The sequence below is a fragment of the Archocentrus centrarchus genome, chromosome 8 (genome assembly GCF_007364275.1).
Source record: "Archocentrus centrarchus isolate MPI-CPG fArcCen1 chromosome 8, fArcCen1, whole genome shotgun sequence".
NCBI classification, from domain to species: domain Eukaryota; kingdom Metazoa; phylum Chordata; class Actinopteri; order Cichliformes; family Cichlidae; genus Archocentrus; species Archocentrus centrarchus.
This window is the reverse complement of record NC_044353.1, coordinates 26,711,921-26,737,518: the sequence shown is the minus strand read 5'-3', so window position 1 is coordinate 26,737,518 and position 25,598 is coordinate 26,711,921. Positions and strand designations below refer to the sequence as shown.

The 25,598-nt window shown below is 41.4% G+C and overlaps 2 protein-coding genes across 4 annotated transcripts; both read right to left on the bottom strand.

Moving 5' to 3' along the window:
* Positions 1-802: 802 nt before the first annotated feature.
* On the bottom strand, positions 803-4,579 carry LOC115785132 (kelch-like protein 11). 2 transcript variants are annotated; one of them, XM_030736612.1, is made up of 2 exons: positions 4,050-4,579; positions 803-3,855 (listed from the first exon to the last, which is right to left on the bottom strand). In XM_030736612.1, the coding sequence occupies exons 1-2, from the start codon at positions 4,511-4,513 to the stop codon at positions 2,271-2,273; spliced, it is 2,049 nt and encodes a 682-aa protein (XP_030592472.1). In that variant the 5' UTR covers positions 4,514-4,579; the 3' UTR covers positions 803-2,270. The 2 variants fall into 2 exon arrangements, with proteins under 2 accessions (XP_030592472.1, XP_030592471.1); XM_030736611.1 differs by having other exon boundaries at positions 803-3,838; positions 4,177-4,573.
* A 1,301-nt stretch (positions 4,580-5,880) lies between these two features.
* aclya (ATP citrate lyase a) lies at positions 5,881-24,834 on the bottom strand. Of its 2 annotated transcripts, XM_030735427.1 has the most exons (28): positions 24,677-24,834; positions 22,292-22,452; positions 20,096-20,218; positions 18,409-18,471; positions 18,058-18,248; positions 15,336-15,415; positions 14,489-14,619; positions 13,550-13,668; positions 12,841-12,977; positions 12,676-12,737; positions 12,435-12,552; positions 12,122-12,276; positions 11,317-11,410; positions 10,818-10,959; positions 10,534-10,702; positions 10,344-10,448; positions 10,049-10,245; positions 9,894-9,975; positions 9,694-9,804; positions 9,441-9,568; positions 9,253-9,346; positions 9,014-9,168; positions 8,771-8,921; positions 8,515-8,658; positions 8,194-8,307; positions 7,586-7,668; positions 7,302-7,378; positions 5,881-7,209 (listed from the first exon to the last, which is right to left on the bottom strand). In XM_030735427.1, the coding sequence occupies exons 2-28, from the start codon at positions 22,448-22,450 to the stop codon at positions 7,115-7,117; spliced, it is 3,279 nt and encodes a 1,092-aa protein (XP_030591287.1). In that variant the 5' UTR covers positions 22,451-22,452; positions 24,677-24,834; the 3' UTR covers positions 5,881-7,114. The 2 variants fall into 2 exon arrangements, with proteins under 2 accessions (XP_030591287.1, XP_030591288.1); XM_030735428.1 differs by lacking the exons at positions 18,058-18,248; positions 18,409-18,471; positions 20,096-20,218; positions 22,292-22,452; positions 24,677-24,834 and adding an exon at positions 15,878-17,034.
* Between the last annotated feature and the right edge of the window lie 764 nt (positions 24,835-25,598).

Here is a 25,598-nt window from a genome sequence, read left to right as displayed (position 1 = left end):
ACAGGAATAAAATTGTATTTTTGCAACAAGGTGATTATCAAAGAGCTATTAGCCAAAAACGTGGGCTATCTCAGCTTTCTTCTTGCATCTGTTAGTTTTTAAAGGAGTAATCAGTAATCTGATTAATTTTTCAAGGTAACTGTGCCAACACTGCCTGTGACACACCTGCACCTGGATTCATCCTGACTAGATTTTAGCTCAGCAATTATTGTTTCATGTTCAATAATCAGACACGACCTCTGCAGTTGTCAGTGTTTTTATATTCTGCTCCCTTACAAATTAACTCTGCAATAAATAAAACTCCATCACATGTTCATTTTTTAGTTCACAATATTTAGGATGATTTTAGTCGTTTGCTAATGGAGCAAGTTTGTACTTAGAGTAAGATGAGTAAGACAAAATATTCACCACATTTATGTCCTGGTTTGTTGGTAGTGGCGCCTGAAAAACAAGTCTATGACACATCTGTCAACAATGAATCTGAGACACCAGTATTGCCGTTAATGTCAAGAATTTTTTTTAGGTGCTTTACATGGCAAAAAAAAAAAAAAAAAAGAAAAAAAAAAGGGGGTTAACAGTACTCACTGATAGTATATAAATGCCTCAGCATTTTGCTATCCCTAAAATGCACAGATTTATGTCAACTCTAGTAACACAGACTTGTGGACTTCATTGTACACTGACATACTTACTGCCTCATCAACCCCTAGAAAAACCCTGATTACAGCTTACCTGTAGTCCAATAATGCAATAACACACAAGCAAATGTCTTACAAAACAAATTTTAATTTCAAGAGATGACATTAGCATTTCATACATCCAATATAAGGACACAATGTCTATCACATGCAAAACAAATGACATAGCTTATTTCAGTTATTATTTGCAGTGCTATTTATGTTAGGTCATAAAGTGGAAATGAATATCATTTCTGCGCTCTGTAACCCCAATGCTATAATTAGCGCTGCATGAACAGTGGGAATTTCTGAATGTCAGTCACAACACATTCATATAACAATCCCTTTTGTATTAAGTTTGATTCCTTTTTGTCTCATTTCTAAGTCTCTTTGGTGGGTAAGAGGAGTCTACAGACAGACAGATCTCCAGTATACACCAAACTTAGTACAATAACAAAGCCTCTACAAGACATTTAATGTTGGAAACTACATTTTTTTTTACCCCCAAGAAGATTAAATCTTACTGACTGCAAGACAGCTAAAACAAAGCCTTTGCAATATACAATCAGCTTGTCTGATACAAAACAAATGAAACAATTCAAAGTGCAACGTTTTAAAGACCTTAGATGTTAAAAAGTGGAGTTTCACAGAAGCTTTTTACCATTCTTTACAGAGTGATAACCAAGCCCTATACACACTCCCACACGCATCATAAACATTAAATATATATCTTTGCTGAATGAATGGGCAACCAAAGATAACCAAAGTGCAAAAGAAAGGAACGATTAAGCCGCTGCTGATGATTGGTCCTTAATGCAGTTGCAGAGCAGATTGTTTCAATGTTAGCTTACTTAAAGGAAAGATTTCATTGCATCTTATCACATCTTTTGGGATATTACAGTCCTTCCGTCAGAAACCTGGAGAAACATTACCACTGTTACAAGTGACACAAATATACATCTGCTGGAAAGAAACAGCAATCTAAAAGCAAACTAGTCTACAGGATTTTATGATTAACAACCATATTTATTCATATTTAGTTGTGCCTGTACAGTAACAAGCAAAGCCATAGTAACAGAGCAGTTAAAATCTAAGTTGGAATTTTGACCGATTGTCACAGTGTTATAATGGAATGGGACTTCATTAAGAATGCAGGAATGCAATTATTACTAATGCCACGTTGTCTTCCAGTACAATAAAGGAATGTAAAATATCCATAGAAATGTATACATATACAGCTTTTATACTATTTATGTATAAAGAGAAACAGCCTCGATACAAACATAAATGGCTAACGGATATTTAATCGTTGGCTGTTCTATAACACTCTTATTCACATGTGTATGCAACATCCCTCCTCACAGACCACAAGCAGGACAGCACAAACCTGCCCACATATTTCATGGCTTTCCACAAATGAGCCATTAACACAACACAGCATAAAAGCTGATGGCACACAGTTCAGATTAATGAAATCCAGGATGACAGTAACAAGACCTGCTTTAGTGAGCGATATATGAGGGTGGGGGCCAAAGGTAGCACATTGGAATTGGGGTTTATAGGAAATTTTCGGACATAGTCACAGTGGAGTGTTCAACACTCTATCTGCGACTGGAGCTGCCGGCGCAGGGTGAGGGTGCGCCTGTGAAGCTGCTGCATCTGTTGCATGCGATCTCGCTGGCGGGCCAGGTTTTGAGGCATGGGGTACCGCTGGCAGCCGTACAGGAAGCGGTACGGGATGCGGACGTGGCAGGCGGTAGCTCGACAGCGAGGCTGGGGCATGGGTGGCAGCAGCATCCATCGCTTCCTCTCAGCGCAGTATCGGTAGGCCTCCTTGCGGTACTGCTTGTCTACATCGTCGCTATTCTTCCAGCCACCAATGATGAAAACATCCTCATCGAAATGGCAAATTGCAGCACCCTCGATGCTGGTTACTTCTGGTGGAAGGCTTTCTAGGATTTCATCAGAGATGCGCACGCTAATCTTCTGTCTGGCAACCTCATCCCGGACCGTGTAGCTCTTGGGACAGCAGGAGGCTGTGTGGTAGAAGTTAGTGGATGCCACAGCCATCTGGAAGATACAGTAGTTGTCAATAAGGGGCAGGGAGTCAACATCCTGCCACTGGCGGCTCTCTGTGTCGTAGCGAGTGGTCACCGTCTTCAGTCCATCCTCGTTATCTGTGTCAACGGGCGTGCGTGCCGTGACATACACGTAGCGGTCCTCCACACTCACTGCCTTCACGTCTCGCAGGATCTTGGGAGCAGATTCCAGATTGTGCCACTTGTCCTGCTCTGGCTCATACACGCTGACATCTTTGAAACCTGGACTGAAGTTGCCATGGCCCCCAATGCTGTACAAGATATCCTTAATACAGGTCAGGCCAAAAGAGTGCTTGCGTGTGGTCAGGTTGCTCACCTGCTCCCAGGTGTTGCGATTAGGATTGTAGCGTTCCACAGTCTTAGCAAAGCCTGGCTCCATAGAACCAGCTACATAGACGTGGGACTCTGTGGCAGCGATAGCATGGCCATCCAGGTGGTTGTGGATGTGAGGCAAGTTGACCCAGCGGTCCTCATAAATAAAATAGCCCACACATTCACTAAGGTAGTCACCTCCCTCTGACACTCCACCTACTACCATGATAACATCCATATTCTGGCCAAAGCGAGGTTGAAAGGAGGCCATGTGTGAAGACCAGAACTCCATATCAGCTGACTTGAGGTTTTCAAATCGAATAGCATGGCCCTCTACAGCCTCTGACACCAGCCGGAGACAGGCCTCGTTGGATGCCACCAATCGTTCATTTTTCACCACCCTGGTCAGGTAGGTGGGCTTGATCTGAGGCAGCCTCAGCAGACGAAAAAGCTCTTCAAAATAGCGGCTCCTCTCCTCTGGGTTCTTCTGCACCCACTTCACCACAGCCTCAAAAAGCACCTCCTCAGAATCCACCGTGATCTCTGCATCTGATAGCCAGTCACGGACCAAGTGAAAGGGGAGTGTGTAGAACTCCTCATCCTGGATAACCTTGTGGAAGTTGCGGCGGATCATGTCTGCAGCCCGCAGAGCCAGCTGGTCCAAGGTGTACATGTGAGCCAGGCTGTGGACCGCCACGCAGTTGGTCAGACTCAGCTTCTTCTTAAGAAACTCACCACAGAAATCTTTCAGCTGCAGCAGCAGGAACCTAACAGAGGAAATACAGCAGAAATCAGACAATGAAAGTTCCTGTTAACCACATATAGTATTGCTTACTCTTCTTTCTGTAAGTAGTGCACAAAAAAGGCATTTGATGGCAGCAGTGCAGCTACAGAAGGCCCATGCTAAATGCGTTAAAATTCTCTCTTTTCTGAAAGATGTGATGTTAAAAATTGATCATACCTATCAGCCAGCTCCAGCACTTCATGCACATTGCAGGTACTGACGCGTATTTCTCCTGTATACATATACTGGATAACACTCTCCACCGTCTCGGGGTCCGGCCCCAGCTCTGAGCTCCATTCTTTCATCTCTACCCGTCCGGACAAGGACTCGGAGAACTGTCCCCCCAGCAGTGGCGTGAAGTAGTCGGTAGCTGCAGCCAGGACAGACCTGTGGGCTGAAAACTCACAGCTCTGGACGCTGCCCGTAGCGGCCCCGCTGCTAAAGGCCAACGTCACGTCGCAGAATAAGCCCTGCTTCCTCTGCTCGTTCTGCCGCCGCGAAAGCTCCGAACAGTGGGAGGACGAGGTGAAGTCCTCGGCCTCTTCCGCGTCCCCGTCTCCAGCAAGGGCGCTAGGCGTGCTGGTGCCGCCGCTACCGGTGCTCCTGGTGGAGTCCTCCGGGTTGGGTGCCGCCGCTGCCATTCTGCTTCCAGCAGTGGAGGTGAGCAGTGGTGGGAAATGAAGTAAACTCGTGAAGGAAAGGAGACATATACAGGGAAGGAAAAATGAAGTGCGTTTTGTATTCGTTAGTCACTTCCGGGGCGTAAAGGAGGAGATTTAATCTAATAATCCTACTCAAATTATACCTTGTTCTGCATTAAATGACATTTTAGAAGCAAAAACATTAATTAAAAATAAAAAGGTTATTTTTATGATAGTTTTAGCATTATGCCATCATAGCACACAACAGTATTTAACACGCAGCACATGAATGGCTACATTCATGTGCTGCGTAGTTTTTTTTTTTGTTTTTTTTTTTTTTACTTATTTATGTTTTTTTTTTTTTTACATGTACTACCACACATTAAATTTAAAATTAGTTTTTGCGCCGTTTCTGGTGTCAAATTTGCTGCAACGAATATGGAACTAACTTCAGCTTGGGTAAACACAAACAGAATCACTGGCATGCGCATTGAGTATAAAGGCGTCAATGGCCATTCCAACTTGCTGGACTACGCATGGGCGAAAAAGCGTGCACTAACTTGTGGTGTTGTCTGCTTGCTCAGAGAAGGTCGCGCCAACATTTAACAGTAGACAACTCTTTGTTTACGTTGACCGTGTGTGTTTGCTGTGCATCTGAAAGCTGTTTGAATGCATTTGCCTGAAACAAAACGCTCCTGTCTAATAATTTGATGACAGCTAATGGCAATAGTAGGGGAAAAGCAAGTAAAATTGCTGTGATTATACATGGCAGTGAAATATATTATTCACTCAAATGTACAATGATGCTACCACGCTGCACACCTGCATCAGACCGTCACATTTGCGTCTCACAATATGTTGGGACATTTATAAACCCGTCTACAAGCTTGCGTAAAGTTAAGCGTGTAGCTGCTTTATTAAGTTCGCATTTACTTCAAAACAGCTGGAGTGAATCTTAAGAAATAAAAGATGTCCTGAAATTGTAGATGTTTATTTTTCGATTTTAATAAATCTTTTACTCCACAATTTGGAAGATTGAGCTGTTGTCCAGTCAGTGGCTCTATAGCAGTGATTTACGCTTTCGTATAAACAAGCGATCCCTCAGTTCATATTCCAAAAGGAGACACAAATCCCATGGAGTTGTGGCGACCCCTTGTGAATAAGGGAGCAGCCGCAAGTCGCTATAAGCTGTCGGCCACTCAACAAAAGTGGCTTGAATGTCACATTTGATTTTGGGGAATTTATTAGCAGCGTTATTTTTGTCAGTTTTGCTCAATGAAAATCCTCTTTAGTTGCAGGGCTATTTGAAGGTTAATTGTTCAGGTGAAGCGCAGGACCATAAGGAAAACACATGCATTACTACATTGTATTGATTACATTTTAATTTATTCAGTTATACCATTATCAACATATAACAAATCAGTACGGGAACATTTAGCTCACACTCAAAGATTAAAAAATAAAAACACTGAAAATACTGGTAATATTTCTGGTTTCTCACAGATGTTATACACCACATTAACATAACAGATAACACTGGTGATGCCTGCCAGGTATATTGTGACCAGATTTTTCACATCAGGCATGAAACTAACTTTAAAATTGGACTCTAACAGAAGAACTGAACAAGAGAAAATAGCAATTACTAAAAAAAAAAAAAAAAAAAAAAAGATTCCTGCCATATTAATTGTACAAAAATAATAAATGTATTATTTAACCCTCATTGTGCTGACACAAAGATATTTTTGTTAATAATTCAGCTTTTTGTTACTTATTTTAGGTCTCTTTTTGCACCTAACCCACTTAATGGCGAAAGAAAAAAAAACATTTAAGTAAAATATATTTATTTGTTGTTCTTATGATATTATAATAACATCACTCAACCATTTTAATGCTTTAAAAAAAAAATGCTCCCTCATTTTGTACCAGCTGGAAGAGAGACATTTCCTGGGGACTGCAAATGGCAGCACCTGCTAGGAATGACTCATAAAAATGGTCCCATCAGCCACAGTAAGCAGACTACAAGTATCATTTTGCCACTGTGTCAAAGGCAGTACAGAAAATAAAAATGATAACATTCTTGTGGCATTTAAATGTAATTATTAATGCATCTGTACACAAATAAAGCTCTGATCAACAGCATGTTCTGATATTATAGGAATTATTGCACTACAAGTTCACTTCTTGTGGTAAATGGCACAGTGAAGAAAGCAGCACAGAGACACAACACTGTTGTACAGACACACATGCTATATTGATATAATGATGTACTATTTGGGGGGGTGAACAACAGCACTTCTCTAGTCACGGGTAACTTTTTTTTTACTCCCTCGACTGTATACCTCGTCTGATTGTTCTCCAAAACACATTTTGAGACTGAAGCTTCACAGTTTAGCAGGTTATACATTACACACAATTGCAGCACTGACAGGTTTCCCAAAACTAAATTCTTTCCAACACTTGGCATTTGCAGCTACATTAATTGTAACATCTACCCTATATTATGCCACTGCTTTGAGATGATGTCACAGTATGGGCTGGTGGTACTGATTGTGAGGTGAGGGGCCAAAGAGCTGTCGCTATATGGTTTAGTCCCTCTGATTACATAGACATGTGCTCTGGGAGCACATAGGAGATGTCATCCCAAGGGTGGCGATACAGACCCTGTTTCAGCCTCTTCTGGTCCAGGTAGTGTCCTAAGGAGATATGAAAAAGAATAATTGATTACCATACAAAGTGGAAATGTTTACTGCCTTGGGTTACAATATCATACACAGAAACAACTCACCAATGAATCCCATACTGCGACCCAAGACAAAGATGCCATTCAGAGCACCAATTTCCACAAACTCATCTGCTTCATCCCTGTGAATGCATGATAGATAGGGAAAAGGCTTTTTAATAATATGGACAAATTCTTCTGATAGTCGCAGGAAGTTTAATTATTTTATCAAAAAGCCATACAGCTCCTGCATTACTCCATGGTGTTGTAGAAGAAAAATGATCAGTGTTAAAGGTACCACCAGTCTTTAGGAAAAACCTGATGTAAACTTTAAAGAGACATCGGCTCACCGTGTAAATACTCCACAATTCCTGAGCAAGTCCACAAAAGCCACACCGATGAAGCCATCCACATTCAGGATCAAGTTGGGTTTCTAGTTAACAGGAGCAGATCAGAAAATCATTTAAAGTGGACTTCTCATCATTCTTTATAAGCCTCTATATACTGTTACAAGGATAAATACCCATATTAAACATGGCCAAAGTTTAAAATAATGAGGTTAGCATATGCTAGTGTAATCCCTGTGAGCCAAAAGCTTAACGGCTCAGATGGCTTTAAACACTCAGCTTCAGTTTTTTTCTCTGCCCTTTACTGTGTACAGATGTGAAAGAGAGGTAATATCCCTAATTATGTTGTTTATGGAGGCAGCCAATAAGAAGAAAGCCTGATTGAAGTGATGTTGACCTTAAAGTGAGAGAAGCTAAAATGGCTTGTTACAGACAGATGATGAACTGGCAGCACCAAATGCCCAGGATGATAAATAAGGATTATTTTGAAATGTGAATCATGCAAAACTACATTAATAAAGTTGAACAACATGGAGCTTGAAAGGATTAGAACAGGTCTCGTTTTATTTTGTAAAAGCTATTCAAAGCAGCATTAGGTTTAGAAATCTTACCTTAGACGTGGTGATTTTCTCTACTTCCAGAGCGTAGTCCAGCAGCTGGGTGGAAGGAAAGTGCTGCTTCACAAAGTCCTTTAAGATCTGGACTCTCATGTCTGGATTGTTAATCTGAGAAGCATAGATGATTCAATTTCAACATCTTTTCACTCCAGTTAAAATTGTTGTTTCCCCCACCGGTACTCTAAGATATTAGCTGTGGCAAACAGCTACATTTCTTGTATTTTTTAAATACCTGGTTCTTACAAAGTAGCTAAATTGCCAGAAGAACATTCTCCTGCATGGGATGCACACATGCTAAGAAGCTATGGCACTCACCGACTTGACTCTGTGGCCAATGCCCATGATCAGCTTGCCATCCTTCTTCATCTTGTTGACAAACTCCATGGGCAGCATGCTGCTATCGAATGCCTTGCTGAACTGCTTTGCTGCAGCATCCAAAGCACCTCCAAAACGGTCACCCTAAAAAAGCATTACAAGAGGACAGGGAAAAAAAAAGTTTGCATGTACACAGTGGACTTCTACAGCCATTTAAATCAAGTAAATAGACACAAGACAGGCTTTGGTGTCTTACAATGGTGAGAAGGCCTGAGGTGACACTGGAGATGAGATCTTTGCCAGCTCGGGCACAGACAATAGTGTTGTGTGCACCAGAAACAGCAGGGCCATGATCCGCAGTCACCATTAGACACATCTCGATGAACTGGCAGGCATACCTTGGCAACCTGCAAACAGAAATAGTTAAACATATAAAGGTTGGACAGTTCAAAGATTTCTCAGGAGGTATTTAGTGCATTTACTGGGTTAAGAGGCTAACCTCCTTTGGAACCAAAGCAGCCCCAGAGTGCCTCCGAGGCCCATTTCTGATTTGAAGACCTCAGTGATGGGCATGCCAGCATAAATGAGCTCCTGACCTCTCTCATCACAGATACTGGTCATGAAGGAAGCTGGCTTACGGATCAGACCAAGCTCCTGCAAGGCAAACAGATGAGAAAAATGAAAAAAAGCTCCGCTCCTAAAAAGGTATTTATAAGTCATGCTTTCTGGCATACTCACTCGTGCCCAGGAGTAATCCATTGGTACAGTGGGAGGAGGTACCTCTTCAGCTGGCTGAATAACTCCCTTTTCAACAAGGTCATCATATACAGATCTGCAAAGTTAAAAATAACACAAAAACTTAGATCAAGAATTGCTGTATAAGAGTATGAAAAAAAAGAAAAAAAAAATCATGGACATGCACTGACCTGATGATCTCTCCAAGCTCATCAAAGCTTTTAGGGACAAATGCACCAGCCTCCTTCAGAGCTTTGTTCTTAGCTACTGCTGTCTCAGAGGCTTGGTTGGCACAAGCTCCTGCATGGCCAAACTGAACCTGAAGGAGGAAGTGCAACACGTGTCAAAGAATATGATTAAAACAACCATTCATTTCTGGAATGTGCCATTACCCATCTGCTTAATATGCATGAAATACATCAGATCCTACATTTGCCCTCTTACCTCTGAGGAGAACATGGTGGCACAAGTGCCAATACACCAGCAGACAACTGGCTTTGTGATTCTGCCCTGTTTGATAGCTTGACAGATTTTATATTCCTCTGTGCCACCAATCTGTCACGATGGCAGAGACAGATACAGAATTTAGTAATCAATAACTGTTTAAAGCTGCAAGCGCCAGTGTGTGAAGGTTTATTCCTCACCTCTCCTAGGACGACAATCATCTTTACTCCAGGAGTGTCTTGGTAACGCAGCACATGGTCAAAAAACACAGAGCCTGGGTATCTGAAGAAGAGTCCAGAATTACGCACCAGCTCAAACCCACATCTAAATACAGAGACAAAAAGCACATACATACCTGTCCCCACCGATGGCCACACCTTCAAATACACCATCAGTGGTGCGGGAGATTATATTGTTAAGTTCGTTGGACATGCCTCCTGAGCGGGACACGTAGGCCACACTCCCTGGGCGATACAGCTTGGAGGCGAGGATGTTATCCAGCATGCCTCCCGTGTTCCCGATCTTAAAACAGCCTGGCTTGATTCCTCCAACCTAGATAAAAACACGTGAGGTGGTTTTACTCAAATTTAAAACAACAACAACAACAAAACACAAAGATCCTGTGAAATCTCATGAGAGGCAAAACTAACAGTTGCTGGTCCAATGATCGTGACACCCTTCTCATCTGCAGTCTTGATGAGCTTCCTGGTGTGGGCTTCAGGGATTCCCTCAGCAATGATGGCAATGGTGTGAATCTGAAGGCGAATGAATAGAGATGCTTAACTGTAAAGCCCTTTTGAAAATCTCCATAATTCGCAGATGCTGCAGGTGACTCACTACCTGTGGGTACTGCATGGTCTCCATGGTGCTATCAAAGGCTGAGCGCAAAGAGGCAAAGTTGATGAGCACATCTACATCTGGATGCTTCTTCATGGCATCACTCATGTTCTTATACACAGGCATGAGGATCTCTTTATGTCCCCAGTAGAACTTCTGTTTGTGGTCTCCACTGGAAAGCAGCCAAGAAGAAACACATTCAAGGCACAGTGCTCTCAGTGGTAAATATCCATTACACTGAGAGCAGACCAAAGGAAACACAAACTAGGGGCACACTGCATACTTACGTGAATGGGTAGACCATAGCTGCGACAGATGGCTCATCTCTGGAGCAGACATAATCAAAGTCCAGCATGCCTTGCACCGCCCGTGTCTGCATGCCCCACACTATTGACTTTGTTTGTTTGGAGAAGAGGGTAGATGCCTTGGCTGCAGGGAAAAGAAAGCTGTTAGAAACTGGAGGAAGGAGGTATCCCCTGTAGATATGTTGAGACTGATATAAACAGAGAAAATCCAGAGCACCCTGATTGAGGGGTGGGGGTGGTAAATCTACTTAAGACATCTATTGCTTTAATAAACTCTTGTAAATATGCAAGTCCATGCATTAAAACACCATTGCTTCCATTTTTTTAACCCGAGTTTGGATTGCAGACTCCTCCTGCTGACAAAAGAGGGCGCTGTGATACCTACACTCAACCATTCATTAGCACAAGCCGTCTACTTAAAACAGATGAAAACAAAGTTTCAGCATTTATTGTGTACTGCAGTGCCTGGTGTGTGTCTCACCAATAGGAGCTCCACTTTTAGCCTTCTTTGCTGGTGAACTCTCAACTTTGCCTTTGTATTCAGAGAAAGAAGCAGTTCTGCTGGATACTGGGGTCTAGAAAGTATTAAAAGAAAAAAGTAACTGTTTTTTCCCCCGCTACGCATATTTGAAAAAGTGTGTTTCCTAGTAAGGACAGCCCAGTTGAGAAATCTTCTGCTTCACCTGTGAAAACTGGCAAAGGTGCTATATAATTTTACATCACGTGCACTTGATATACACGTGTCCTGGAAATCCATTAACAAATCGTTTTATTGAAGACCCCCAGATGATGTCCCAGTACTTCATATTCATTCACACTCATTCCCAGTATTCCAATTCACATTCCATTTCTCTTTGTTATTCTGCTGTAGCACATACATCTGAAGCAAAGAGAAACACACACACACACACACACACACACACACACACACACACACACACACACACACACACACACACACTTTGCTGAAATCCTGCACTGCACATTTTTAATGGATGCCTCGGGGGGGGTGGGCTACAGCCTTGCACTTCCGACTATGGGACTCACGACTAGAGCAGTCCCAACAGTTCCCTGCAATCCTCCTTTATGTAAGAGCACTGGAGGGAACTGTGGTAACCTGGTTCACTATGAAGACAAGGTAAAAGTGACTGAAACAGAGACTGTGGCATGTAAGGCTGCCTCTAACCCACATTTGAGAGAGCTGACTGATGTAAGTACACATCACAGTGAACTGCCACAATATATTGATGGTTTATTTGTCTCCAAGGGGCCAGTGTGTGTCATACCGATGTGCTGCTGCTGGAGTTGAGGAGGAAGTTGGCAGTGTGGGCAGCAACAGGAGGCAGGTTGGGAATCGGCCTGTAGCCCAGCGCCATGCCAACAATGGCAGTCATGTGGGTTTCTGTGCCAAAGACATGAATTGGGATGCCAGTGGTCTTTCCTGTGGAGAAAGGCCCAGAGTCAAATTAACTGTGGTGCATAACATCTGGCAGGTAATTGCAGAAAAAACTGTAGTCAAGACTACATTAATTGATTATAGTTTAAAGCCTATTTGGGCTTTAAACTGTAATCAGTTACAACATATGAGGAAGAACATACCAACTTCTCCCATCACTCTTAGACCTTCCTGGTAGTTAGGGCCTCCACGCCGGACAAAAATAGTGACCTCATGCTCCTTCAGTGGCACCTGATAATCTCTGATAGCCCGAACAATTCCCTTTGTCCAAAAGGACAGAGATGCTCAATTAACGTGTGATATTAAATAAGCAAAATTAAATTAATTAATTAATTATTAGTTAATTAAATTAAAGCTACTATGTAAACAAAATGCATACTGTACCTTAAATGTTGCTGCAACATTTGTGAAGTTTGCAATGCTTCCTCCAATGATCAAAACCTTTCCTGGAATACATTAATATGGAAATAAACAAAACAAAACAAGAAAATGATAAAAAAAAAAAAGAGACTGCATTGAGTACAGGAAGAAAGTTTACACATTTCCTACCATCAGTGTGCTTCTCTCTCGTCATCAAAGACAGGATGGTCTTGGCATAATCATAGGTCTGCTGTTCACTCGGTGCTCCTGAATACTCTCCATAATTGGCCAGCTCATTGACCCCACCGAGATCACAGATTGTGTCACTGCGAGAAGTTTATATTAATCACCAACACAAGTCAGGTTTATTTATATAGCGCCAAATCACAAGAAACAGTCGCCTCAAGGCGCTTTATGTTGTAGGTAAAGACCCTACAACAATACACAGAGAAAAGGAATCGCAACTTCTGGACCTCTGGAATTACTTCTGATGAACTCTTCCCTTTTATTCAGTTAATACTGCACTGTAAACACATACAACAACTTAACAGTGCACAGGGGGAATAATTAGTCACGGCTGATGTGCCTGCGCGTCACGCTTTACGCCCCTGACAGACGGCAGAGTGAGCGAGACACCGCTCTTTCTTCTAGACTCTCACTAAAACAGCAACATCTAGGAATCTAATTTAGCTGGCAGCTGATTGGGCAGAGTCTAAACTGCTGCACCATCAGTCTCCCTACTGCATCTCTGGCATTCTCTCCTAATGCTAGACCCAATTACGTGTAGTGGAATCAATATAATGGGGATAAATTCTAGAGATTGTTTAGACTAATCATTTTGTTGAATTACTTGAAAGACATGGATTCTGGTGTCTAGGTTAGCACTGTGGCCGGGTACCTGTACACCACTGAGGCACCTCCACCTGCCACCATGGTCCAGATTCTGCCTCGAGGGTTAAGCAGAGTGAGTTTGAGGCTGGCGCCGCTCTTAGCATCAAGGTCTGCAATATAGGCCTCCTACAAAAGGAAAAGGTGAATAAAGATGTAACTGTTAAATATTGCTACAAAGTTATTGCCTTAATCAGAGCAGGACCTTTTACAAGCACATCACTATATAGCTGCAATTGGTCCTTCACTTGCACTAATTTTAAAGGAGCCATTAATTAGAAATACTGTATAGATATTGACAGTGACAGAGGATGTGATGCACATCAGTGGTTGTTTGTGACAGTCAGGGCCACAGCTGGAGGCTGAGAGTAAAAAGAGCTCCCAATCAAAGGCACCTGCTGTCCTTCATCTCCACTTCGACATGCAGCAGCCCAATTAGACCAGGCCGTCTGCTACACAGACAGGCAGTCTGTCTCAAACCAGCACCCACACGCAGCCTTCTTCCATTTAAAGCCTCACTACATTCACCTTTAAGCTCTGTCAATGTTGCTCAAAAGTAATAAAAGAAATTTTGATGACACTGTGTTTCCTAATGAATAATACAGGAGATAATCTGATTAAATGCATTAAAACTTTGTTTTTCTATTCTTAAGGCTAAAAAAGGTTCAAATGATCCATTGTAGTTAACAATACCCACTTAATTCCTACCTTTAAAGTACAGAGGAAGACCACCACAAGAGGTCTGGGCCACTTTAATTAATCTAAACAGAACTGTAACTTCAGTTTGGGGAAGCACAGTTTATGAAATAAGGTTGTTGGTGGAAGTACTACTGATACTTTGATAAAAATCTAATGAGAAACAGTCTCAAGAGGCCAATACCAGATATTTAATGCTGACAATTTGAAATCTAATGCATCTCTAGGTCTGTCTCTCCAGTCTTCCCCTCACCTCAGGATAAGCCTCCCTCCCGAAGGGTGGAGGGAACTCCACATCCCCCCACTTGGCCTTGCAGATGTAGTCAGCAGTCGCATCGATCTTAGCTGCCATGTCCAGCACGTAAACTCCATCTTTTGTGACCACTGAAGAGGGGGGGGAGAATGTTGAGATATAATGTTAGGATCCATACTCCAGCACCGATCTGCTGAGATTCACTGTGTTAGCAGCATGCCTGAGATTTAAACAGGTCGAGGGATAAATGAGAGGAGTGCATGAAATAATTTGGTAATCATTCACACTCCACAATAATAAGGTTATATAGGTATAGAATATAAGTTGATCTGTTTCTTATTTGGTCAGGTCAGTATGAGTTAAGGTCTAATTTTGTTAAGCATTTTTTTTTTTCCTTTATGGTCCACTTATTTCTTAAAATAGCCTATTTTCATGATTATGTATTTCTGATATATACATTTTATGTTTTTAGGGTGTAATAAAATCCATATTTTGAAAGTTATACTAGTGCCTGTAGATCCTTTTACTCATAACAGGAAAAGCTGCCTGAGGGCATGTACTGGTGCCTAATTACGACTTTACAAACACATGCTGCCTTCATCAAACAGAAAGTCCATGTATTATTTAATGGCTTCTTCCCTCGATGTCAAAAATGTGTGGTTCATGATGTTTTATTATGCATATGATGTTTTCCTCTCTAATTTCCTTTTGATGTCCCCCTTTCCCAATTTTATAATCTGCTAACATATTAATGAGATGGTGCAAGAATAAAATGTAGATGCTATAATGATAACCTCTTCAGACACAGCTTCGGATGTTATTAGGGATTTGAGAAAAAAAAAAATACCAAGAGGGTTGATCTCCAGGTATGTGAAGAATAGATCTTCGTACAGGTTGAAGAGTCCAACAATGAAACTGGCCAAGACCCTGCAGAAAGAGAGAGACCATATTCAGGACATAAAAGTCTGATTGTTGGATTTGTCTCAGTGCCAGAATGAAAATGGGATGTCTGGATGCTGTGACACATAATACAACACAATCACATTAGGAATGAAAAGAAAAAAAAAAATGACACTGACAGAAAATAAATTGTCGACTATTTACATAACTGATGTCATTTGAGTCACTTTTCAAAAGCTTGCTGTTAATTACACTCTAAGAAACACTTTTCTGACATTTCGTAGATAAAAAGCAACAAATCAAGGGCTAGTTCCACTTAGCAGAGTGTAATGGGTTGAATAACTGTAACCTTGAAGAAGAAAAGTTGCCAACTAAATACACTACAGCCAATTCATTATAAATGAAATGTCTCTAGAGTTGTCACTGATGCCCCCCCCCCCCCCCCCCCCCCCCCCGTATAATAGGTTGTATTATTATATTAGTGCTGACTTTGTATTGCACGAAGGAGCAGTGTGGTGGGAGACACTGCCAACGGGGGTAGGAGCCGAGAGATTTAATAAGCTGTTGAAGCAAAAAAAAAAAAAAATTAGATACATGAAACAGCAGGAAGAAAGAGGAAGCTCTGTTATGCTGACACTCATGCCTGCGTTTAGCATTTTTCACTGATAAGTCAAATATCAAAATATCACTTACCATTTTAAAAGCATAGAACTTATAGAGAAGTATAGAGCTCATTGTATTATGTTTGGAAGTGCCTTAGCTAATTACAGTATCTTGCTAACAAGATGCAATCAGACCCATGGTGCTAAAATAATCCTGTGATATAGTGAAATCTATTTTGTAACCAGTTTGGAGCATTTTGGTTAAGAGTTTTAGAGCTGGGGTGCATATTGTGAGGTCAAATGTTTTCCCCTCCCGTGGTCTGTCTCCATGGGTGTGGCTTACATGGTGGTGCAGATGCATAGGTCCCCCATAAGAGCATGCAATATCCTTGGTATTTCAGCCAGATCCACCCGTGGCTACTTGCATCCACGTTTATAAAAGATGTGAGGGTGACAATGAGAGTCCCCTAACCAACAAGTGTCATCATGATGGCTGTGTCCATCTGCTATGTGCACTACAGGCTATGATCTTTGTCTAGGCCGACTATGACTCCCATGAGTCCCATTAGTATGCATATGACACAGAGCAATGAAAACTCTGAGAGAGGGCTCATCTTTGAGAATCCATTTTGTTTTGAATATCAAAATTTCCATGACAATAATTTTGTAACCTGCTAAACATTCACACATTTCAATACAAAGCACAGTTTTTATGGTTTGCGTTTAATTTATTTTCATACTTTCTTGAATTGTGTATAAGTAAACATCATTCTTAATTCTTATTTGTATACTTCTGACTATGTTTAATCTGCAAAACAAATTATCCTGTGCATATCAACAATAAATCTCTCAGTATACACAGCAGAACCTGTCAAACATGCAGTCATAACCCTGAGCAACAGAAACTCTAACAGATAATATTATTGGAGGATTGTTAAGGCTGAGCTGCAGAGGAAAACAGTCTACCTGTAAACTGGCAGCAGTGTCTCACTGTAAGAGAAGAAAACAATCTAATTTGCCTTCTTCATCACATGTCAAAACAGAGAAGTGAGGGGTTGCTGGGTGGGGTTGGGTTGGGGGGGGGGGGGGGGGGGGGGGGGCGTTTTGCTCTCCTCCCCTGTCTGTCAGTTCTGCAGGCAGCTCTGAGCCTTTGTACCCACATCAGCCTTTTGTCAGGGAGCCGAGTGGCCCGTGGGGGGAAATATGACCGAAACCCCGAGTGACTCAGCCTCTCACGTCTGCCTGCGAAGACAGGGCAGAAAAACTAGCCAAATGCGGTTCTTGCTGTGAGTTCTGAGTGTGAGGGGGGGGTGTTTATGGGGGTGAGGAGGTTAGCTGGGGCTGGTAGAGTGATTTCTGGCTTCTTCAATGTCAGCCAAGACAGTGAGTCCAGCCAGAATCTGCTGTCACAAAGAGCAATGCTGGAGAATTGGATAAGAGGGGTTGGCAGAGGGTGAGCCACTGTCTCCTTCCCATCAAAATAAATGGACGTGTTCTGAATGTGGCTGTAGCTTAAAAAAAGGCTGGGGGGGTGGGGGGGGGGGGGGGGGGGGGGGGGGGGGGGTGGAGGCTGATCGAAGAAAGGCAAAGCCAAGGAGAGTTTGTCATTTGTCTAATGGACAAATGGAAACCCTCCGCCCGTGCACTGCTCCCCCCACGTTTACTGCCAATATGAAAGTGCTCTCTCCAGCTTCATTTATGTGCTGCTCTTCCCTGTTGGTCAGGAGTTCTATTATATAATTAAAAATTTGAGGGTTTTTTTCCTTCTATTTTTAGTAGTTTAGTGATGAATACCTCAATGTGTTAAAATATGAAAGGTCTTTAGTTTTTAAGGTTTGTGGGTTCTTTTTGAAGCGCACATACTGTTTTGTGGCGACCTATTACAAACATAGGCAAATCTTCCTGGAAACAAAAAAACTATTTAATCATGTAAACTGTGTATTAGTATTTAAACAGCTTTCACAAAGATGCTGCTTATTCTCCGAGGGTGAGACTGTATAAAGGCAACACACAATATTTACACCTATTCTGCACATGCACTCCCCTTACCACTTCTATCCCACTTACACTTTCTTGTCATTGGGGACATGAGTCAGCAGGTTTTTCTTCACCAGGTCTTCGCTGATCTTTTCATCCACCCTAATTAGTAGCTTCTGTGCCTTGGCGTCCACATCTCCTACATCCACCCCGCCCTCATGGTGAAACAGCACGTAGTCCCCTTCTCGAGTGGCATAGATGCACACATAGAACTCCTCCTCCTGAACAATGGATATAATTTACAAATCTGCCCATTATATTTCATTACTGCTTTCTTTACTATCTAATTTAGCATCTATAGCAATAAAATTATCTATGAGCCATCTAAAAATGAAGGGCTGAGATGGACATCTCAAAGCAGACGTGTAAAGAACTATTTACCTGCTTATGTGGGACAAATGGCTCGATCAGAAAGTTCTTGAGAACACCCTTGGCTTTTCCCACCTGCGAATCATCAACACAATATTCTACTTAGGCAGCACCAATTAAAAAAATAAAAAGTTAAGAGCAAAAATAATATACTGGCACAAACTCACATGGGTTAAAAACAGATAATAGCGTGGTCTGTGATCTTTAATTATTGCCTAATCTCTTTAGACATCATGACTGTACTGTGGGAAGAGGGGGCAAAAATGTGCATCAAATTAAAAATGATATAATGAAGGATGGACCACCATTTAGCAAAATCAAGTGACACTTTAAAAGGCAAAAAAAAAAAAAGAAATGTCGTCATGTATAAGTGCAGGCATATTGTGCTAACACGGCCACAGCTCATTTGGTAAAAAGCTGTCACTGTTTCTTTGTTAAAGGCCAACAGGCACAAAGCAACCAGGGACTGGCTGAGAGCAGCCAGCCGTAGAGGAAAGAAAGAAAAAATAATAAAAGAGGGAAAGAGAGCTGCCATTTTGAAGGGGAGAAATATAAAAAAGGAGGTTGATGACAGTAGTGAGAAAAAAAAAAAGTGTTATCTGATTGAAAAACTCACAGCAACTCATTTTCAGATAAAGTAGCAGATATAATCCTGCCCCAGAAAGAAAAATAGAAATGAATGCATTTTAAGAATGTCATTTTGTATGTGAATTCTTCAATTTAAACACTTGTGGTAATGTTATTATACAAAAGATGAAATTTAAAAAACTGAAGGCATGTGGCTGACTGCAAAGTGTGAGTACCATAAAGGAAGTGACAGAATATTTTTATCTGTAAGCGATGCTGACAAAGATGAACACGTATGTGTCAGAGCCTGGCTGCTAAAAGAAAACAAGTATCAGAAAATGTCGGTCAGAACATAAGCTGCTAATCAGGCACAAACACAACATAGGTGCCATTACATAAAACACTTTTCAACAACATACATGCACGTTGTGCATTTTCAGGACACAAGAATCAAATTACACAGGAATTAAAATACGTATGTTTGTACTAATAAAGGTAATTTATCTCTATCTTACTTCATACAGTTAAAATAATTACTCGACTGAATTACATTTCTCTTTAGAGCACAATAAAGATGACACAGCCCAACGAGCTGAAACACTGCACAGACCGTCCACAAAGCAGCAGCGACTGCATTTATTCTTATTTACAGCCACTAGCACTGCTGACACTGTCATCTAATCTGCAAGGAGATATGCAATTTCAGTGCTACTACACACAAACACACACTGTTCTCCAATGCTTTACGAACCGACCCGGTCTCTCCATAACTCACTTCTTGGTTTATGAGGCAAAGCAGCGTCTCGGTGCTACGTTGATGGAGTGAGTGTTTCTTCAATGGCAGCACTTGCTTCAGCTGACTGGACTGATTTAGTACCAGCAGGCTAACAGTGAAGTCAATAACAAACTCGGCAGCTGTTTAGGCAAACGTGCATCGGGCAAAGAAGAAACACAAACCAGACACGTGTGTGGAAGGAGGAGAGTAAAGGAAAGGGCAAGAGGAAGGGCAATAAAAGACACTGGAATAAAACTGAGCGGAGGGGCGTTCAGCAGAGAGCACGCTCTCAGACAAAAGGGTGGGTGGATAGAGTTGCCTGTGAGACAGCAGATAGGAAGAGGGTGGATGACATACTGTGGTTTCTTTCATGAGGCGGGGCTTGAGCCACTCCTTGACACCATTTAGGTCCAGGTTGACACCAACCAAACCCAGCTTCCCTCGCCTCTTGATGAGCTGGTCCGGCTTCACCACCAGTCTCTACAGGAGGGAGAAAAAACAGCCTGTATGTGAATGAATCCATCATCAAATTGATATTTTCAGTTTTAAAAGCTGAGAAAGACTAAAGTAAGGGTTAGAATTTAATCAGCAATCATCCTGCTATTATACTGGCATCTGATAATAACAAAATATATATATAAATATAAAAAAAACATGGGCCTACACAGGCTTTCAGCATCCATGCAAGCATTTGATTATACACTATATGGACAAAAGTACTGAGCTACATACACATTACCTACAGCTATGCCATGCCATGAAGCTCCCGGCACACAGATTTTGTGGTAATTATGATGCCAGAGGAGGTTTTATACACTATGCTCCTCAGCAATCGGCAACCCTGCTATGTAACTTTACACGGTCTACGTGGCTGGCTTGTTGTGGTTCTTAAATATTTTTGCTTTGCAATAATACCACTTACAGTCGATCGTGGGATAGGAAGGAAGAAATTTCACAAACTGACTTGCTGCAATGGTGGCATCATATTTCAGTACCAGATTACTGAGCTCTTTAGAAAAACACACTCTTTCACAAATGACTGTACAGGCAGACTGCATGGATAGGTGCTTGATTTTATACCCAATGGCAATGAGAGTAAATACACCTGAATTCAAAGAATACTAACCCTAACCCATATAGCAATAAAAGGAAATGATAAGCTTAAGCACACAATTCTGAGGGGCTGGATGATTTGGAACGGATCAGTTTTCAACTGATATTGTTGTTTGCAGTGGTTATTTGTTGAAAGGATTCACACGGGAATGAATTCAAACTCTTTTTAAAATGCAGTTTGTGTCACTTACATTTAACACAAGTCTTTTATTAGTCTCAATTAGTTTTCTATACCCAAAATTCATCCAGTGGAGCTTAGACTTTTGACACTGTTCCAGACAACAAACAAACAAACAAGTCAGCTTGGCCTTCTGGAAATTGTGATTTATGAATCATGAACTTTATAATGTTTCCCAAATTTATTAAACAGTAGAATCAGCAGTTAATCAGTACATTAACTGGCAGAATAATGGTCAAATCTGGGGATGTTATTTGCAGTCCTGAATGAATTCTGCTTTCAGCGTAAGCCAAATGTTTCAAAGTGAATAAATTAATAGAAACAGCATGGATATGGGGCGATATATTTTCATCTCAGTGGTGAAACGTGCTATTTTTCTCGGTTCATCTAATTTCAGACTGCAGATATGTGTTGTTTAGGATTCCTGAGGAGTCTCTTGTTATTCTGGGAATCCTGAGCTCATCTCCAAATTCTTGTTTCCTAAATATCATTTAGCACCTGAAGGATGAGATGTACTGTATTTAAGAAGTAATCTCTCACCAACCATCCATCCCACATGATGCAAAAGAAAAATTGCATCAAACCCCTACCAGCATCACCCACTTCCTCTTAGCTTCAGATAAATAGAATGACTTATGACAGTGGAGCCATTACTATCTGGGTGCTCGCCAGTGAGCAAATGAGGAGAGGGCTGAGGGTGAAAGTTAATGCAATTTCTGAATCAATTCTACAGCAGGACACATCGCTGTGGATGTTCCCTAAGCATCCTCCTAATACCTTCCAGATAAAATCCTTCAGCAAAGAGGCAGAGAAACACAGAATGACATTTCATCCAGCAAGATCAGCAACAGAGTAATTAAATTAACTGATATCACAGCTGTCTGCGTGCGTCACGAGAGAGCACTGAGAGGAGAGCAAACTGGAAGCCGGGAGAACCTGTGCAAAAATGCAACACCCAGCTCAGCTTTCAGCTTCTGCTGGGTGGGGCAAATTTGAATTTTTCTACGTGTTCTTCTTTTCTTCTCTTTTGCCTCGTTCCTCTCTCAGTGATTTCAGCTAACGAGCACCAAGAGAGCACTCAGCTGCCAGCCAAAGTAATTGTCCCTATAAAGAGGATATCATTTTCCACAAGCAAAAGGGAGACTGTGCTTTAGAGACCATTGTCTATAAATTACAGAAATAAAAAGCTGACTGATTAGTCAGCTAAATATTACCTCACCATCCCACATAGATTACGGTCCTAACTGTCGCTCCTGTCTCACCTCTGTGAGCAGCCATGGGTGCTCCTGGGCCAGTCGGTCAAAGTTGGTCTCAGCTGTCACATTTGCAAAGCGGAACCTGTTCTGGACTGCCGCTGATGTGCAGATGTACTTGTAGAGGAACTCCTTTCCTGTCTGCTCAGAGATGGCCTTGGCCGACATGACTGCTCGGATGAGACAGAGAGACAGAGAGAGAGAGACATGTATGAGGAGATATGCAGATGACAAATATGGGGATAAGGATGGAAAAGCAGACATGTGGTGGACAGAGACATTGCAGGAGCACAAGAAGTTACAGGGAAGCATGTTTTATTTTTTTTAAACCACAATTATGCAAGATACCCCTAATGAATGAGCGTGTTTAAGTTCCACTTCTGTGTTCTCAAGACTGTCAAGAAATGGTCCGCTAACAGGACGACTGAAAGACAGCTCAACAGTTTAAGTAACTTACTTAAAGCAACAAGAAACATAGACAGAGGCACCATCAGGCCTTCTATCCTTTTAAACAGTCACATTTCCTGTTTGTCTCCACCTGACAGGACACGAACAGTGACGCCAGTGAAGCCAGCCCTAATGTGATTAGTATGGGTTTGTTGCATCTGCACACTAATGAAGTCATGGGCTGTTAGTTATTTGCTCCTCAAACAATCAGATCCGCACTAAAGCTCCAGCAGAGTGAGAGTAGCAATGACTAACACAACTCAACTCACAAATTTACAGCTGCGGGATAAACTACATGGTGATTATTAGCAATAAGCTGGCAGAACAGAAGCACGTATGATAAGAAATCATCGGTGGATGCAAGACCTACTTAGTTTTACTGGCAGAGTGTGACGGAAGTAAAGTAAGAAATTCAAGCACTTGTAATAACATCTGTAAAATTTTACTGCTAAAGGGTGGGGATGTGACCTTTACACTTTGGCCACGTTTCACTCAGTGAGGTCATCTCCACCAGAATCAACAGAGCTCGCAACAGGGCATCAGTATTTGAATTTTATAAACAATTAAGTAAACCTGTTATGCACCAACAACAGCTGATTTCAGAATACCAAGACCAAAGTGAAGTAAATATCACGCACTGATACAAACAGTCATGAACAGATTCAGGAATTAAAATGAGAAAATAATCTTTGGAGCCGTTTCCTGCCTAATTACTTACTATGCAGAGCTTGGAAAAATATCATGCAACCAGTAGTTCTGCTGCTTTTGTTACACCTTCAGTTTTACTGAGAAAAAGTATGCACGTACCTCCTTAAGATAATTTATTTCATAATTCTTTTTGCTTTGTTTAAACTTCATCATTTTAACTCCAGGCCTTCTTTTGTATGATCTCGTATGTCTGACTGCAGGGACTGATATCGCTGACCTTCCTCCAGTGTGTTGGTAAGCACGTCGCTAACTGATGAGACTGTGGATTCCTCAAACCCTTATTCTATTATTGCTGTGTATACCCAAATCGTATGGAAGTCAGTATTGGGAAATCTGGCTTACTAAGTTAATTATATACCAGTGTTCACTAACTACCACCCCTCAGGCTACTCTGTCTCATGTAACCTTTCAGGAATGGAGTACCTGCTCTTTCTGTTTCTATAAGGGATTTAATAAGCTGAAAGCTCTGACATCTGCTCGCAGTTATCTGCGCGCTACACTGCGGACCTGGCAGCCATTGCTTTAATGGATTAATGGGACTGTCATGGAGCATTCTCATTATTGATCACTGCTGTCCCTGAGTCACCACAGCACCGGGTCCTGACCAGCAAATGTGGTTCAACCAAAACTCATCAGAGTCCCATACATCATCTCATTTCTCTGTTGCACCTGATCTGTCAAAGGTGTTAAATATCACTGCTCCACAACAGCACTGGTTCAGATGATGCACAATAACCTGCAATAATAATAATAATACAGGGTGATGTATGGCTGGGGAGGGCATTATCAGACACAGAACATGTGCACACTAAAGAAAAACAAACAGACAGTGAGGTCAAAAGGATGCAATCTAATAATTAAATTGCAGCGTACTGTTTAACATTTAGTGTAACCAGTGAGCTACAACAAAACCTTCCTGAAACAGGACTGAGTCACTGATTGAGTCAGTGGAAGGATTTGATCAGCTTGGTTCATTCATTTACAAACCGGTCAGACAGCCTCCCGTTTATCTGGCAAACATCCACATCATTATTCATTGAAGACTTACTGCAACGTGTTAAAAAACTACGATGTAGGAAAAGTACAAATTAAAATGTGGTGTATGGACTGAGCAATTCAACTTCTCTTATTTCTTTTATGAGAGAGAGAAAAATAGACAAATAGTTAAAGGAAGTTACAGAAAAAAAACCCACACAACGCCTTTTTTTTTCTTTAAAGTAACAGCAGGGCGCAGTTTACCTTGTTTTTTATTTTTCTGTCTTCAACAGCTGTACAAGTTTGTTACGGTCTGATGGGTAGACTTCCTCAGCAGTGTTGCTCCAATCTCGCCGCCTGCGGGGACCTCTGGAGCCGGAGAACGAGCTTCCCTGTGGTTTTGTCTCCATTGCCTATCTGCCGACAGGCTTAGCTGATATTTCCTGGGCTCTGATTGGCTCATTTCACAACGTACATTTTTGCTGCCTTCAAGAACTGCGAGAAATGTCATAACCAAGTTGCGGAAGACACACAAGAGGCAAATAATAGAATGGGACTCAGTCTAAAAATGGGACACACACACGCAGATGTGTATATGTTTATTTTATATATTATGTTTATTTTTGCTTCTGTAGCTGACTCACTCAATAAAGCTTTGAAATGAATCATTTTCCCCTCATGCCCATTTTCTCCTCTTCACTGTGCTGCTTCTGAAACACAGTTGTTCTCAAACAATCACACATTGCTGATATTAATGTAGTTTTGCAGTGACTGAATATAGTAAAGATTTTTATTCATATTGCACTTGAATATAAATCTGAGATACTGAGGGAAATTGCACTTTTTACTCTACTGCATGTTATAAATTAAATTATATATACGCCTTATGATATATCAAATATTGACAGAGATTACACGGTTGTTTTATTTTACATAATGGCCTAAAATACCTCAACCTTGACAACTTCAAAAAGTTTATTTCACGGATGAATTACTAGGCCTCATTAGACCTAATTCACTTGTTTGCATACAGTACTTCTGCTTATAACGAATTAAAGCCAACTTGCAAATGTTCACTTCTGCATATTTCAGTTTTCTCATAAGGTCCTTTTTTAAATTTTAATCTTTACATTATGTTTCCATAATACGTAATTATTTTTTCTTTTATCAAAAGCACGCAAAATTA